At 33.6% G+C, this 14,642-nt stretch overlaps 1 protein-coding gene across 2 annotated transcripts in view; it reads left to right on the top strand.

Annotated features, from left to right (window-relative positions):
• Positions 1 to 4,420: 4,420 nt before the first annotated feature.
• Positions 4,421 to 14,642, top strand: part of unk (RING finger protein unk) — a 29,627-nt gene continuing 19,405 nt past the window's right edge. For both annotated transcript variants that reach the window (XM_071588294.1, XM_071588295.1), the window contains exons 1-5: positions 4,421 to 4,490; positions 4,592 to 4,801; positions 5,561 to 5,747; positions 12,255 to 12,354; positions 13,909 to 14,044. In XM_071588294.1, the coding sequence (XP_071444395.1) occupies positions 4,432 to 4,490; positions 4,592 to 4,801; positions 5,561 to 5,747; positions 12,255 to 12,354; positions 13,909 to 14,044 (692 nt within the window). In that variant the 5' untranslated portion in view covers positions 4,421 to 4,431. The remainder of the gene's footprint in view (positions 4,491 to 4,591; positions 4,802 to 5,560; positions 5,748 to 12,254; positions 12,355 to 13,908; positions 14,045 to 14,642) is intronic.

Here is a 14,642-nt window from a genome sequence, read left to right on the forward strand (position 1 = left end):
CTTTGGAAAGTATTTTTGACAATTTGGTACACAGGGTATCCACCTGGTACAGTTGTGATATTCAAGTCAATGCATGTATACAAATACTTACTGCAAACACCATGGTAAGTCATTTCAATTTTAGATTTTAATCATGCCAGCTTGTCTTAGTTATACAATAGTAATGATAAACTAAATATAATGAAGGTTAACACCAATGTTTTAGATGGCCATTATTCTGACTTGTGTAATCCAAAGAAGGGATCTGGAGCATTATTTATTTATTTTACTGAAAGAAATGCCTTTTCCAATATAAAAAATGCTATAGAAACCAATAGGTAGAGCATGTAATGAAATGTGACATGCTCAAGTTTATTCCCATGGTGTTATTGCTCCTAGGGAATATGCAAGTTCACAACAAGCTTATCATGTATTTTATTTTAATTTCAATCACCAACTAATCATTTCAGTTTTGTAAAACTTTACTGAAAGTCTCATATTGCAAATTACCGCATCAAATATTGTTATTACGTACATTTGCAGTTGCCTCTTTTTATGTTGATTTCGTCGGTGCATACTTATGTAGATCATAAGGTGTGAATTATTACTTACACTGAGGAATTTTAATCTTTAATGAAATTTTCCACATGGAGATGTTTATATTAATGAAAATGCTTTTCAAGTAGGAAAAAATTTCATGATCTTGAATTAATCTTTGCCTACCTAGTCCAATTTGACGGCCTTAAATTGTATATTTGGGTAAACAATTATGGGGGGGACATAATAATCATGAAAATTAAGCAACTATCAACATTGAAAATTAGTTCTCAAATGAATGTTCATGGGTAATATGTTGAAATTGTCCTCTTGTTCTGTATTGTGGATGGGGTAGTCCAGTAGTTAGAATGCTAGGTACTGAACAGAGGACCTGGTTTGATTCCAGGCGACACCTCTGGTCCTGTATTATGTGTATATATTTATATATAATATAGTCCAGTTACAATGTAAAATGAGTTACATTAAAAGATTTAAATTCACATCATAGAAAGCAGGAAAGTTTGGATAAAGTGTGCAATTATACAGGTGTACCTGTACCTGTATGTGCAAGTGGAAAAAATAATGTTTAAAAGAGAGAAGTCAAGAAAAAAGGAAAATTTTAAAAAGTAGCAAGAAACCAAGCCACCAAGTGTTTTGGCACTTGTATAAGGAAAGCAGCAAAGAGTTTGGTGCTTAAAGTGAAAGCAGTAGCATATAGCAAAATATATGAAACATGGGAAAACAAGGATGGAGCCTAGATCATGCAGTGATACTAGCTGACTAAAGCTAGAGGGTGAGCCAGTAGGGATAAGCTACTGTGGATGCATACTATATTTGAGAATGAAAAACTTCCCGGAAATAACACAACTTAAAGCAGTGATGAATACTGCCAAAAATAAAAGGTACACAAAAGAGCATGAAATTGTGGAGGAGCCTTAAGGGCCAGATGGCATACCGATTACAGTGTGCATGCATGGCAATGGCAGTGTTATTAATTGGCTTACTGAACTGCTTCATAAGACTTCGAATGAAAAGAAAATGAACTGAGAGTAGAAATTAGTACTCATTTTAAGAACAAAGGAGAAGTATTAGTGTGAAAATTATTGAGGAATTAATGTCACACACAATGACATTATGAGAGAAGTTTATTGAAATAATAATTAGACAGGAAACAAAATTGGTAATTTCAGGCTTGACTTAGTGGACATTTTTCAATTACGAATAGAAAAATTGCAGCTTTAGTAATTCCACTTAATGTTTTAATAATACAACCCAGAGATAACTGAAAACCAATTTGGATTAATGCCTGAAATATCAATGATGGATTCAATTTTTCCAAATTAACCTTTGATTGAAAGTACTGAAGATAAGAAAGGAACTACACCTAATATTCATAGATTTGAAGAAGGCAAATAATAAGAGTACCGAAGGAAGTCATTTGGTGCAGCCCACAGGAAAAGAAACTACCTGAAAAATACATGGATACAAATAATAATGGACATGAGAGAGGGTGCAAAACCCAAACTAAGATTTGCTGTAGGGGAGGTATTGTTTTGATTATAGAATGGATTTACATCAAGGCTCAGCTTTTAAGTCCATTTCTATTAAATTTGAGGATTGATGCCATTACATTAAAGCTACAGAATGAACTTGACTTGAGCATGATATTTGTGTTGAGACAGAGAATATGTATGAATGAAGCTGAACTCCTGAGCTATGGAGATGAGCATGTCTAGGCTTATGCATGAATGAGAGGAAATGGAGATCTGGTATTTGACTTTCAAGGTACAAATTATGGCACAACAGACCATTTTAATGTTATAGAAATAAATACAGTAGATCATTTTCAAGATCTGGGCAGAGTGATAGAAGGGGAGATATATAGTGAAGAGAATCAAGGAAGGAAGGTTTTTCACAATTTGGCACAAGTTATATTAAACAAGTCACACAACTGGAGAATATTGAAGCTTGAGGAGATATTCTAAAAAGTTATATTCGGACCAGTCCTACTGTACCCAACTGCTGGATTACTAAAACTAGATTGGTCTACTAGAAGTAGCCATGAAAAGGTATTGAAATCCAATGAAGTTATGATGGATCAATTGAGTAGTACACTAGACAGTGTTCACCGTTTTTAAGAAAGACCCCTAAAAATCCCTTCATAACCAAGAAAGTAGACTTTGAAGGTTTGGTACTGTGTCGACATGGGATGAAAATTCTATAGGTAAAAATGTAGTAAGTGCTAGGGTGGAAGGTAGAAAGTTCAGAGGAAGGCCAAGAAATTATTGGATCGTGTGAAAAAGGCATGGTATGGGAAAGGGTGAAGGAAGAGCATTCAAAATGCCAAACCCCAAGTGAAATTGAGATAGATCTATTAAGAAGGAATTACCTTCTTGAAGAAGTATCGCAAACTTCTTCAGCAAAAGTTTGTTAATTCTGAGCAGCCATACGAGCAATTTAATTAGTTTATGCATGATATGAATATAGCAAAGATTTTTTTTCTGCTCAATAGATGGTATTGGGTCTCTTTTGGTGAGAGACCTATTTATTTTCCTGGTAGAGAACAAAAAGAGCACAACAAAGTAAATATAGCCACTGAAGGCAGGGGCTAAACGTGTCTGTTCTTTCATTTCCCTTAGCTACAATTGTGGGGGGTTCATACAGAGAAAAAATTCAACATGGACTTTTATATCTTCCACCGTGCTGAATTCACAATAAAGTAATAAGAGTCTCAGCATTTAATGAGTAAAAAAGTGAACATTATTCTAGGTTGCGAAAATATATATTTTTAATATGTAAAACAATCATTGTCATATATATTGGGGATCAACGCTTGCAAAAAAAGAGTAGGTAGCTCTTTGCAAATTCTTGTTGCAATCAGGAACTTTAATAAGTGGTTTAATAGAATTTTCATAAACTAATTTTGGGGGCCCCATACCGGAGGATACTCATTCGCAGCCAATCTAGGAGTGGGACGGATTTCGTCAAACAAGGCGCCAAATTCAAATGAAACTAAGTGTTTTTTTAGTAAGCACTGGGAATTAATGAAATTGGCCTTTGTCCCGAGCCCGTTGAATTTTAAACGAAAAATCACGGGAGATATAAGGATTTGTTTCACATGGGTACAGGGCTTTCAGTTTCCTAAGAGTTAATTACAATATGATAATTTGATATTTGACTTTAACCCAATGCCTGAATAGGCGCAAGGAAAATTACTTCGTTAAGTCAGAACTTATGATCTCTTAGAATATGTCTAACAAATATAACCCAATAAATTGGAACCAGTGGGATGATCACGTCAACTAGGTAACAAGGTACTTGGCTGAATTCAGCAAACTTAATTGTATGGCTGTTACATCTAACACATCACTACACAAATACCACTTCATGCCAGTTTGGTATCACTTGAAAAAGAAACACCATTTCGTACATATGAAGAGAGCGGATAAACGAATTTCGAAAATAAAACTCCGCGGTGATTACATGTAATAATTCAAAATCGGAGAGATATTCAATGAAGAATTACCTTTAACAATCGTGGGTGGGAAATGACGCAAGGAATGCTTTAGAAATAATATCATGCCAAAACATTCACAAATACATTACATTGAAATTATTCCTTTACATCATTAATTCAGTAGTAAACCCCAGAATTAATACTTATACATGCAGAACTAGCTTCATTAAATTGTTTATCACATGAGCGTCTCTCCAGCTGATTGCTTTGCGAATACCAGTAAATTAGATGCACTGCTGACATAAATATTTTCAGAAATAGTCGACTACAATATTCTCACACATTCATTCATTTCTACTTTTTCACCACGTGACCTTTCTGTCCAATAAACGTCCAGATTTCCTTAAGAGTGTAAAGTTGCGCCTGTCAGCTGCGCAGTGTGGCCGTTGGACCTCAAAATGCCGTCCGAGTCAAAGGCATTATTGACAGCGCAAACTGAGAAGCCAAATCATTATTCGTAAGTGTTATTCCTACTGATTATTTGTTGTGCTGTTTCGGGCTGCTCTTTCTTTTTTTCTGCAGAAAATGATACAGTGTTGATATCACCTTTTTACGTAGGTATTTGAAAGAATTCCGTGTCGAGCAGTGCACCCTCTTTCTACAACACAAATGTACTCAGCATAGACCGTTTACTTGTTTTCATTGGCATTTTATGAATCAGCGTCGTAGAAGGCCAGTTCGTAAAAGGGATGGTACATTTAACTACAGTGCTGATAACTACTGCACCAAGTATGATGAGACAACAGGGTTGTGCCCTGAGGGTGACGAGTAAGTAATAAGTAACTGCCATTGTTTATGTTATGGTCTACGTGTCCCTTGAGGGTTTTCTTCCCTGGCCTGTATTAATTATCGCAGGTAAGTGAAATTAGTATCTGCGATGGCAGTCCAAGTTAACCAACAATGCTGCTTGTTTTGTTGTTTTTTATACTTGTTGCTCTTTTCCTTATAAATATTGAAATCAACATTTTAAACTCGTAGCTACCCTAACTGACTGATAAGTTGAATTAACTTTGTATATAAAAGGTTTAATGAGTGAGTTAATTTTTTAATCATTTTAAAAGCCAACGTTTATATGTCGAATTGTACGGATGTTTTCAAAATTATTTACTGTACGTGGATTTTGGATGTCAAACTATGTGAAATAAATTTTATTTCCTCTTTTTGTCTTCCTGCTCCTTGGCTTACTGTATAAATCATTTTGGTGAAACATTATTCGGACATTTCTTTTTGAAGTGGGAAATACTAATGGCTAAACGTTTAACCAGTTCTACCAATTTTTCCATTAAATAATATTCTATTTGTGAGTCGTTGGCAGGTAATGAAATTTTGATTTTCCATGCCTCTCTTTCTTTTTATGCTTACGGAAATCTGAACAACCCTTTGAAGGAATGCGTGCCACCTTAAAACTCTTCAAAAATTGTTTATCTCTATTTTATTAAATTCAAAATCGTAATATGACCCAGGACTTGTTTTTCACATGGTTTATATTAAATTTTTACTCATCCTAACGTTGTTTACTTATTTCAGGTGTCCCTTTTTACATCGAACCGCTGGTGATACTGAGCGGCGATATCATCTAAGATATTACAAGACTTGCATGTGCGTGCATGACACAGATTCACGCGGATACTGTGTGAAAAATGGACCTCATTGTGCTTTTGCTCATGGAAACCATGATCTTAGACCACCTGTCTATGACATTAAGGAAATTCAGGTATTGAACAGATATCCGTAGGAAAAATGTAACTGATCCATAGATGCGCCAATAATTGGCTCCCTTAAGAGAGTACTTTTTATTATAGTTTAACCAATGTATTTTCAAATTGCACTGTTGATTCTGCAAGTTTTTGGTGTTTATTAACTGTGTGCATTTATTGTAAATAACCTCGGTGTGTGTGAGGAAATCTGGTTGATCAGGTTTTGGTTAATATGCATGTAAAAAAATTATATTTTCTTTTTCTATATCACTAAATGAAATAACTTCTGTAGGTTGCTGTTAAAAGGACATTTATCCAAACACACCATGAAAATGTTATGAAAATAGGCGGCTCTGGTTTCATTACATAATATGCAATCAAAAGAAGTAAATATAATTCCTTCCAAATGATGAGTCTAAACTGTTTTCAAGTCTTTAGTCATAGCTGGTTAGTAATTTGACATTAATTCGTCAGCAAACGCCCTGGCATAAAGTTATATAAGTGACTGTCATATGCACATGTAATTTGCTCTGTGTGCAATGTCTTCAGTGCAGATATTTCAAGTGAGATTTAGAAAACATGGATGGATTTAACCTGAAAAATACTTATTATTAAACTGCATTTTTGTAGATTGTATTTCAGTCTTGATGGTGATTCATGTTCTTTACATTATATAAATATTATTAAAGATTTCACCAAGATAATAAACAGGAGTGCAATGCTCACAAGATACGATTCTGTCATCGGTTTATATTTAATCTGGCACTCCATATGAAGTCACATTCATTGCATAGAGCCTCTTGGGCAGGATACGGAATAACTGGGTTATATGAGTGTGTAATTGGCAAGTTCTAAATAGTTTGCCGAGATTTGCTTTGGAGGGTGATTATTCAATGACTGGTTGGAAATTAGGTTAAAATATTTTTAGATTATGACCAAAAGAATATTTATAATTGGGTATTTTTCTAGCATTGCCGAAAACATAGTTAACTATGGAGGACACACTCTTTAATTAACAAAACAGCTGAAAAACCTTGTTTTAAAAATAATTGTGGCACCAACATCAGTGTGACAATATAAGCTAATGAAATGCTTGCTGACTTTTGGTATTGTTGATGATCTTGGAAAATAATGCGGGAAAGTGGTTTTGTTTTTGGAACTGGTGGTATGAACTAGATATTGTCCTAGAAAGTAATCTGAAGTATACAAAAGTCTTCTTGTCAACTTAAAAACTTAGTGGACAATAAATTTCAAGGTTTGTTGTGCAAAATGTATTCTCGGGGATCTTGATTGCAGATTTAGCTACCAAAGTTTAGTACTGAAGAAGAATCCTTCCCAAATTCCTCTCCAAAAAATTTATATTTTGTGCCAACACTTCTGCTTGATAAAATAAGGGAGAAATCTGATCTAGAGATGATTCATAGTAATATTTAACAATTCTCTTTCCTTTATGTTCATTTTTATTTTGAGAGTCACAAAAAAGATGGAGTAATCTGCAAATTATAGTAGAATTTTATAAAGATTGCTCCATTCCTGGGATATAATATTTTTTGAATCTTCATTTTTTGCACCTTCAAACCAAAGAATTCATAGTAACTAAAGCATAATGTAAAAACTGGCATTTCATAGATTGGCATGTATGCAGAGATAGGACAGCTCAAATTAACATATGTTAATGATGCTTTATTTTCAATTTCTTTGGTGCATTTTGTGAAAACCTAATTAAGCTGTCATTCTGGACAAAACAAGTAAATGTGTATTTTATTAAACAATTGATGAAATAAGTGCTTCCTTACATGATATTTTGGCAATTTCATGATAAAATCCTTCAATATGATTAAGGATCCCACATTTTTAATAATTAATAAATCTCTGATCCCCGGAGTTTTCCCTGCTCCTTTTAAGATTGCCAAAACTGTACTTCTTTACAAAGGGAAAAGTAGCAAAGATATGAATTCTTATTGACCAATTTCTATGTTGAATTGATTAGAGAAAATCTTTTCAATGGAAGACTTTGTACGAGGGTTGCTATTTATATTTTGAGCCTTGACACTGTGCTTTAGGTGCTATCTGACGTTTCCATCTGAAAGTTTGACCCTTTTAACGCAAACTTTCTTCAGAACATTCTGTCGTTTGATCATAACGTGTGTTGTCTACAGTGACTCAGAAATTTTGTTTGAGCGAAAAAATGGAGTTAACTCATGAGCACTTTCGTGCGATGATTTTTTACGACTTTTGACATGGATTATCAAGACGGGAGTGTATCAATCAACTTACTTCCACATTTGGCGATGAAACCTCATCCTTCGCCACTGTGAAATGCTGTTATAACAAATTCCATCTTGGCCACCATTTGCTCAGCGACGAAAGTCGTGAAGGTCTTCTAAAATCAGTTGCTGGGCAAGAACTAGGGAAGGAAGATCATCATTTGACTTAACGTGAGATTGAGGCATCCTTGGAGATTAGTATGATGAGCATCAATAAGTTATTGCATGAACATTTAGCTGTGAAAAAAATTTGTTTGCATTAGATCGCACGCTAATTTGACAAAAACTCAAAAAGATGCTCTTGTCAATTGGTGCAAAGATATGCTTCACAAATACAATCGTGGTGCATCAAAAGCTGTGTATAACATCTACGCAGGTGACAAATCTTGGATCTATTCGTATGAGCCCGAAAAAAAACATCAATCAACTGTATGGGTCTTCCAAGACGAGCTAAATCTGACAAAAGTGATTCGTGCACGAAGTGCACCGAAGCAAATGATCGCCTGTTTCTTCTGAATAACTGAGCATGTGGCAACTGTTTCATTAAAACAACTTAGAACCATGAATTCTGAATGGCACACAAGCATTTGTTTGCCGGAAGTGCCTGGTGAAATACGAAACAGAAGCGGCAACGAAGGATCATTCTTCATCATGACAATGCAAACTCTCCCAGATCGGCTGAAACAACTACCTAATTGACTGGCTAAAACATTTAATTGATGGGTCATCCTCCATACAGCCTTGCTTTAGCACCAAATGTTTTCCATTTTACTCCCGTTTATCAAAAAAAAATTGCGCGGCCAATGTTTATTTTGGTGCCTGAAGAAGCCATTGATGCATTCACAAACCATGTTTTGGAGATACCTCAATCGGAGTGGAAAAAGTGTTACAAAAATTGGTTCAAGCGCGTGGAAAAGTGTATTAGTTATCATGGAGAATACTTCAGAAAACAATAAAGCCATAAGTCAAAAATAAATTAGTTGTTTCATTATTAGGCTGAAATATAAATAGCAACCCTTGTACCTTGAGGCACACCCTTTACTGCCCACATATCGTCATGGGTTTAGGTTATCCAGGTATGACATAAATGTGTCATCATCAGGGTAGTCAACTTATCCCAAATTTTTCATGAATGGTGTCTTGTTAGTCATAGTCGTAGTAGTTTTAGGGGAGTCAACCAACAGCTAAGGTCATTTGCACCATTAGGGGTGGATGGGAAAGGAAGAGTGGAGAGAAACCCGGCATCAGCATTATTCTACTCTTAACAAAGCTCCAAGGGGTCCGCAGTTTAGCATCCCATCTGACGGACGGTGTACTCACTCAAAGTGCTCTGCACAAAGCATCTTTAGTAGGGACTGGGATACCACTGAAAAATATCTGCTGTCTCCAGTATTTGAACCTGGGCCCTCTCTTTAGGAAGCCAGTACATTAGCCACCACAACATCACGATCCCCCTGGTATTTTGGGAGCCTCTTGAAATTGAATGTGGAAAAGTCCAATCTTTTTTACTTCTCCAACGAAAATAAAGTTCAGGCTGTAATCTTAGAAAATGCAAATTTTCCCCTCGATATTCTAGCACTTCATTTTTAGAAGTTCCTCAGCATAAAACTCTCATTGGTTAAGAACATTTGTGTAGTACGTAGTAAGCAAAGTTCTCTATGATTCTAAACTAGAAACATAAATAATAATGTTTTATTGGTTATTTACTACAGTGAATTTTATTTTATTGTTATAATCAGTTTTTCGTTCGGGGATCTTTCGCTAATGCTATTGTTATCTTCAAGTATCAAAAGTGTACATGGCTTGTAGGCAATACTCCTTAACCTTTTGTCATCCAACTTTAGCCCCTGTTCCACGAGTAAATATTTATATTGTAGTCATGCACACTAAGAACATCTTACTCAATATGCTTATTTCCACTGTCACGTCACAGTATCTTCTGAAGATTTATACCAACTATTTGTAAAGATTCAAAATACTGCTTGTAGATTTAAATCTATGGGCTCAATACTAATAAATAGATTACCCCCTGAGTGGGTTAAACATGAACCTAAAATTCATGTTTTCGGTCTCTGCTATCCTGTTTTCATTATTCTTCACTAAAATTCATGTTTAAGAAAAAGGTCCTCGAACATTGTCTGAATAACAGCTTTATTCTGCAGATGGACTTTTTGTGCATTTTAAGATGATCACCTTGGGCAACATTATTTAATCTATGCTTTTACTTGTTTCCTCTTATGTATTATTTTTCTACACAAATTAACCCTCACATCACCTGTTTTTGTTACAGCAAAATTCTGGACAAAACAACATGGTATCATTTTTGATGATAAGGAAGGTAAAATTCACTTCAATACCATAAAAAGCTGCCACTATTATCTAGGAATCATAAAAACTAACAGTAAAGGAGAGCTACAATAGAAGTACATCTGATGTCGACATACATTTCAATGTATTTTCTTCTTGACCTAGGCTTTGATTTGTTTTTTTTATAAATTTGTGCAAATATTATTTTTATTCTCATATTGAAATCAAAATAGTTTAAGATCATGAATAAAGGATTATTAAATATCTCTATTCATATGCTGATTATTTAGCCATTTTCTTTTCTGGATAAGTTTAGATTGAAATTGTATTGATTTTTATGTAAATATTTATTATTGAAGTTTATTATTTTTTCCCGTCATTCTAAATTATTCCATATTTGAAGTAGTGACTGATGCAATTTTTCTAATATGGCCTTTACGGTTTTCATTTTGGATGTTAATTTCTATAGAGATTTTAATACTTAACACTAGCTTCTTCCTCTTGAATCTGATGTATTCCAGGCATTCGTCAAACTCAGTACTTATCAAGCTAACCCATTGACCATTTGGCATAATATGAAATAATGTAAATTATATTTGCTCAGAATTTATTTTCAAATTTTTATGTGTAGTGTGTTAATTGTAATTTTAAAAAATATGTTCATTATAACTGACCTTCAGGTTATTTATTTTGGCTATCGCTCTTATTCATGATCTTTATTATTATTTATATGAGGATTTAAGGCTCTATTATAAAATAGTACATTGTAACTAATTTTAACTACCACTGTAATGAACTCCAGCATTGATGTGGTGGATGAGTTTAGAAATTACCTAATTTTAACCTTGTAGCATTTTCACATTGAGGGTTTTAGGGCCTTTCCCTGTGCCTTCAACAGTATCCCAGAAAGGTTTTGTGGCCCAGGAGATTGTACGGCCTGGGTTTCAGCTGGGAGTTTACCTGAGAAATGTTCCACATTTTAATCCAGAACCCTTTTTCTGGTGAAACTCTGAGCTACTGTGCTGCCCTTGCACAAAACCTTTTTCAGTGGTTATAAATATATCAGTGAAAGTTTGCAAAATTTGATTATATAAAAATTAAGCAAATCTATTTAATATTTATTCTTCACACTTGTATCCATCCTTGACTGGGTTAGGTAACTTTTTTGATATAGGCCCAAAATTGACTCAAGAATTTGATCATAAAAAGTTATCATTGCAAACCTTATGACAACTTTATAAATGTGAAAGAAAATACCACATAGTTACCAAGTGGGAATATAGTGTGTAATTAATGGAATTCCAACTACATATAGTGAATTACGCTTGTTAATTATAATAATAATTGCTGGCCGTGATGGTGGCGGGTAGCATCCTCATCTGCCAATCCAGGTGTCGTGGGTTCGATCCTGCCAGGGTTGGCTTTGCTCCACCTAGGGCTTGGGTGTTTGTTAATTATCTCCATTGTTTTCACTCTTAATGTCTGATTTAAAGGCCAAAAAGTGGTTTTTGGACTAAGGCTAAATAAATAAATAAATAAAACATCTTTATTTGGGGAAGATGGAGACTAGATAGTCCCTTCTTCCATCTAACTCCTAAATCACTGGTAGAAAGTGGTGATTACTACATGAGTGATGGTCTTTTTTTCAGGAAAGCATTGTGAATGGTGCATTGTGTCTCACCAAATGTTAAATATTCCTGAAAGTTGCTTGTCAGAATTAAAAAAAAATATTCGGAAGATAATAACAATGCATTTGGTTTGGACAGATTTGTAGGGAAAGTATTGTGCTAAATGATTTCATTGTCTGTGGGAACATTAAAGGAGATGATATGTAATTAGTACTAGAAAAAATAGCATAATGTTAGTAGGTTATTTTTCCTCTAATTTTATTATGTATTGGCTGTTTATTCTGAAAGCGCACCCAATAATGTACTTTTTTATTTTTTGAAGGCACTTGAAAATCCAGATGGGGATGCATCTTCAAATAGCAATGGACCTAATGTACTTGATAAAGAGAGAAATTTAATGAATGAAGATCCTAAGTGGCAAGGTAAATTTATATTGGGATTTTAAATTGTCTAAGTGGCAGTTTGATATTCATTTAGTTACTCCTTGCATTGGTGTTATGTTCTTTCTTTATAAAGTATCAATTTGGGAATCATTGCACACAAATATGAAGCTGACAATTGCGTGTATGGGAGAAGGAATGATACTTTGTTACATTTTCTGTGCTAACAATAGTGAATACCATGGCTCATAGGGCATTCCAATGCATTAGTTAGACACACTCTAATTTCAAAGTTAATAACCAGAAAGATTGCCTGTTACCAATTAATTTAACCTACTGAAACTTAGCCTTAAACTTGCTTTGTTTCTCTGCTAGAAATTGATAGGATACTTTCATATTTTATGCCTTAAAATAAGGCCATAATAACTTGGTAATTCGAATGTATTCAGTTTATTCGTCTCTTCGCTAGCTTTCTTTAAAATGTAGATATTTGGCATGCTACTTTATTTTTATGGCAAGTTTTAGTGGCTGAATATCTCAATTACTAATTGAGTTAATGATTAATTTATGTGCCTAAAGCATTTAATAATACATTTTTCCCTTTTTGGATAAAGTGAATTCTTGATGCATTTGTATTAATAATGATTGATTTCCATCTGCTGGTCATGAGCAACATTTTTGGAGGCATCAAATTTAGCAGAAAATGAATTTCAGTAAATAGGTATTGAAAAAAAGTGAATGGATTCATTATGGAATGCATACAATATATAAATTCACATTAGTTGTATTGAGTAAGACTATAAAAACATTGGTATGAAGAATCAATATAATTTGTCTAGAAATTATTGAACATAATAACATTTCCTGTACAGTAAGGTCTTTAGTCTTTTATAAAATAATGTAAGAGTATTAAGGAACTTGGTGAGGCTACTATATTTTTATGGGACATTTTATGTGTCCCTAATTATTTATACAAATAAATATGAAGGGGCCCAAAATTAAACCAACCAGAATCCAGTACTTAACTTTTGCATTTGAATAGGAAATAATTGTTACTATGCAATCATCTATAAATGTAAACCCATGACTTAGTATCTATCACTTACAAAAGATATCTTTGTTTCTACTAATTGACAGGTATTTTCCAGCCACAAACTACATTTGCAATATGTATTAAGGCATCTCACAGGTGATTGAAGTGGCAAAAAATAACTTTGAAATAGTGATGTGTTCATATCTCATCAATATAAGATAAACTGAATGAGGAACTTGTTGTCCTTTACTGGTATTGGTGGAGACTCCCATTTTAATAACTCATATAAAAATGAAAGTAAGTCATTTTGTGGGAAAGATTAAATGATATTTTCATTTTTATTGCAGATGTTTTTTGTAGAAAAGGTGTTTTTATGTGAACTTTTTCGGGCATTTTTTTAATATTGCCTCTTGGTTGTGTGTTGTGAGTTGTATTTTGCCAAATTATGTTTCTAAACTCACTAGGTCCAACATTGAATTTTCTCTATTCCTTCATCACATTTTACTCTTTGCGAGAAACTATTGGTTTAATTAATGAATGACATGCTGTCTTATTTGTTACAGATACGAATTGTGTACTAGCAAATTATAAAACAGAACCATGTAAAAGACCTCCACGTCTTTGCAGACAAGGTTATGCATGCCCCCAGTACCATAATAGTAGAGATAAAAGAAGAAGTCCAAGAAAATATAAATATAGGTAATGTGATAAGTTTAATCTAGGCTATTTTTATCTTTTAGCTATTGAATGTATTTGTACTTATTCAAAAGATCTTTGGTCATCGATGTTTTGCATATGTCTCAATACTTCTGAAGATTAAGTTTAGCAATTATGTAAATTTACCAGTAATTTGAATATGAAATTTTCATACTTTGACCTATCAAAATTTACCATGCATAAATGCAGATATCTCATATGAAGAAGAGAGTTCATGTTAGTTTGATGTCACTCTTAGTGAAATCTCAATTTATTATCTTTGATTTTGTCTCAACTGGAAAATGAACAGTGGCAATTTCCCAATTGCTTTTTTCTAAACATTATTTATAAATACAGTAAACTCTCTATTAACCGTGTGCTGATTATCCATTTTGCAGATTATCCATGCTATTCTCTTCCTTGCGCCTCAAAATTCAATAAAATTGCAATTTTACAGATTGTTTCTGAAATTTCTGTATAATTTAAAAAATACAAGTTTTGAATGACAGAGCTTTCTTTTAAGTATTTAATTTCATAAAATGAAAAGTTGTCAATATTGTTTAAATTTAATCATTTTTTTTAATATCCATATTTTCCCATT

This window comes from Hetaerina americana, unplaced genomic scaffold (assembly GCF_022747635.1).
Source record: "Hetaerina americana unplaced genomic scaffold, ioHetAmer1.1.p SCAF_3, whole genome shotgun sequence".
Classification (NCBI taxonomy): domain Eukaryota; kingdom Metazoa; phylum Arthropoda; class Insecta; order Odonata; family Calopterygidae; genus Hetaerina; species Hetaerina americana.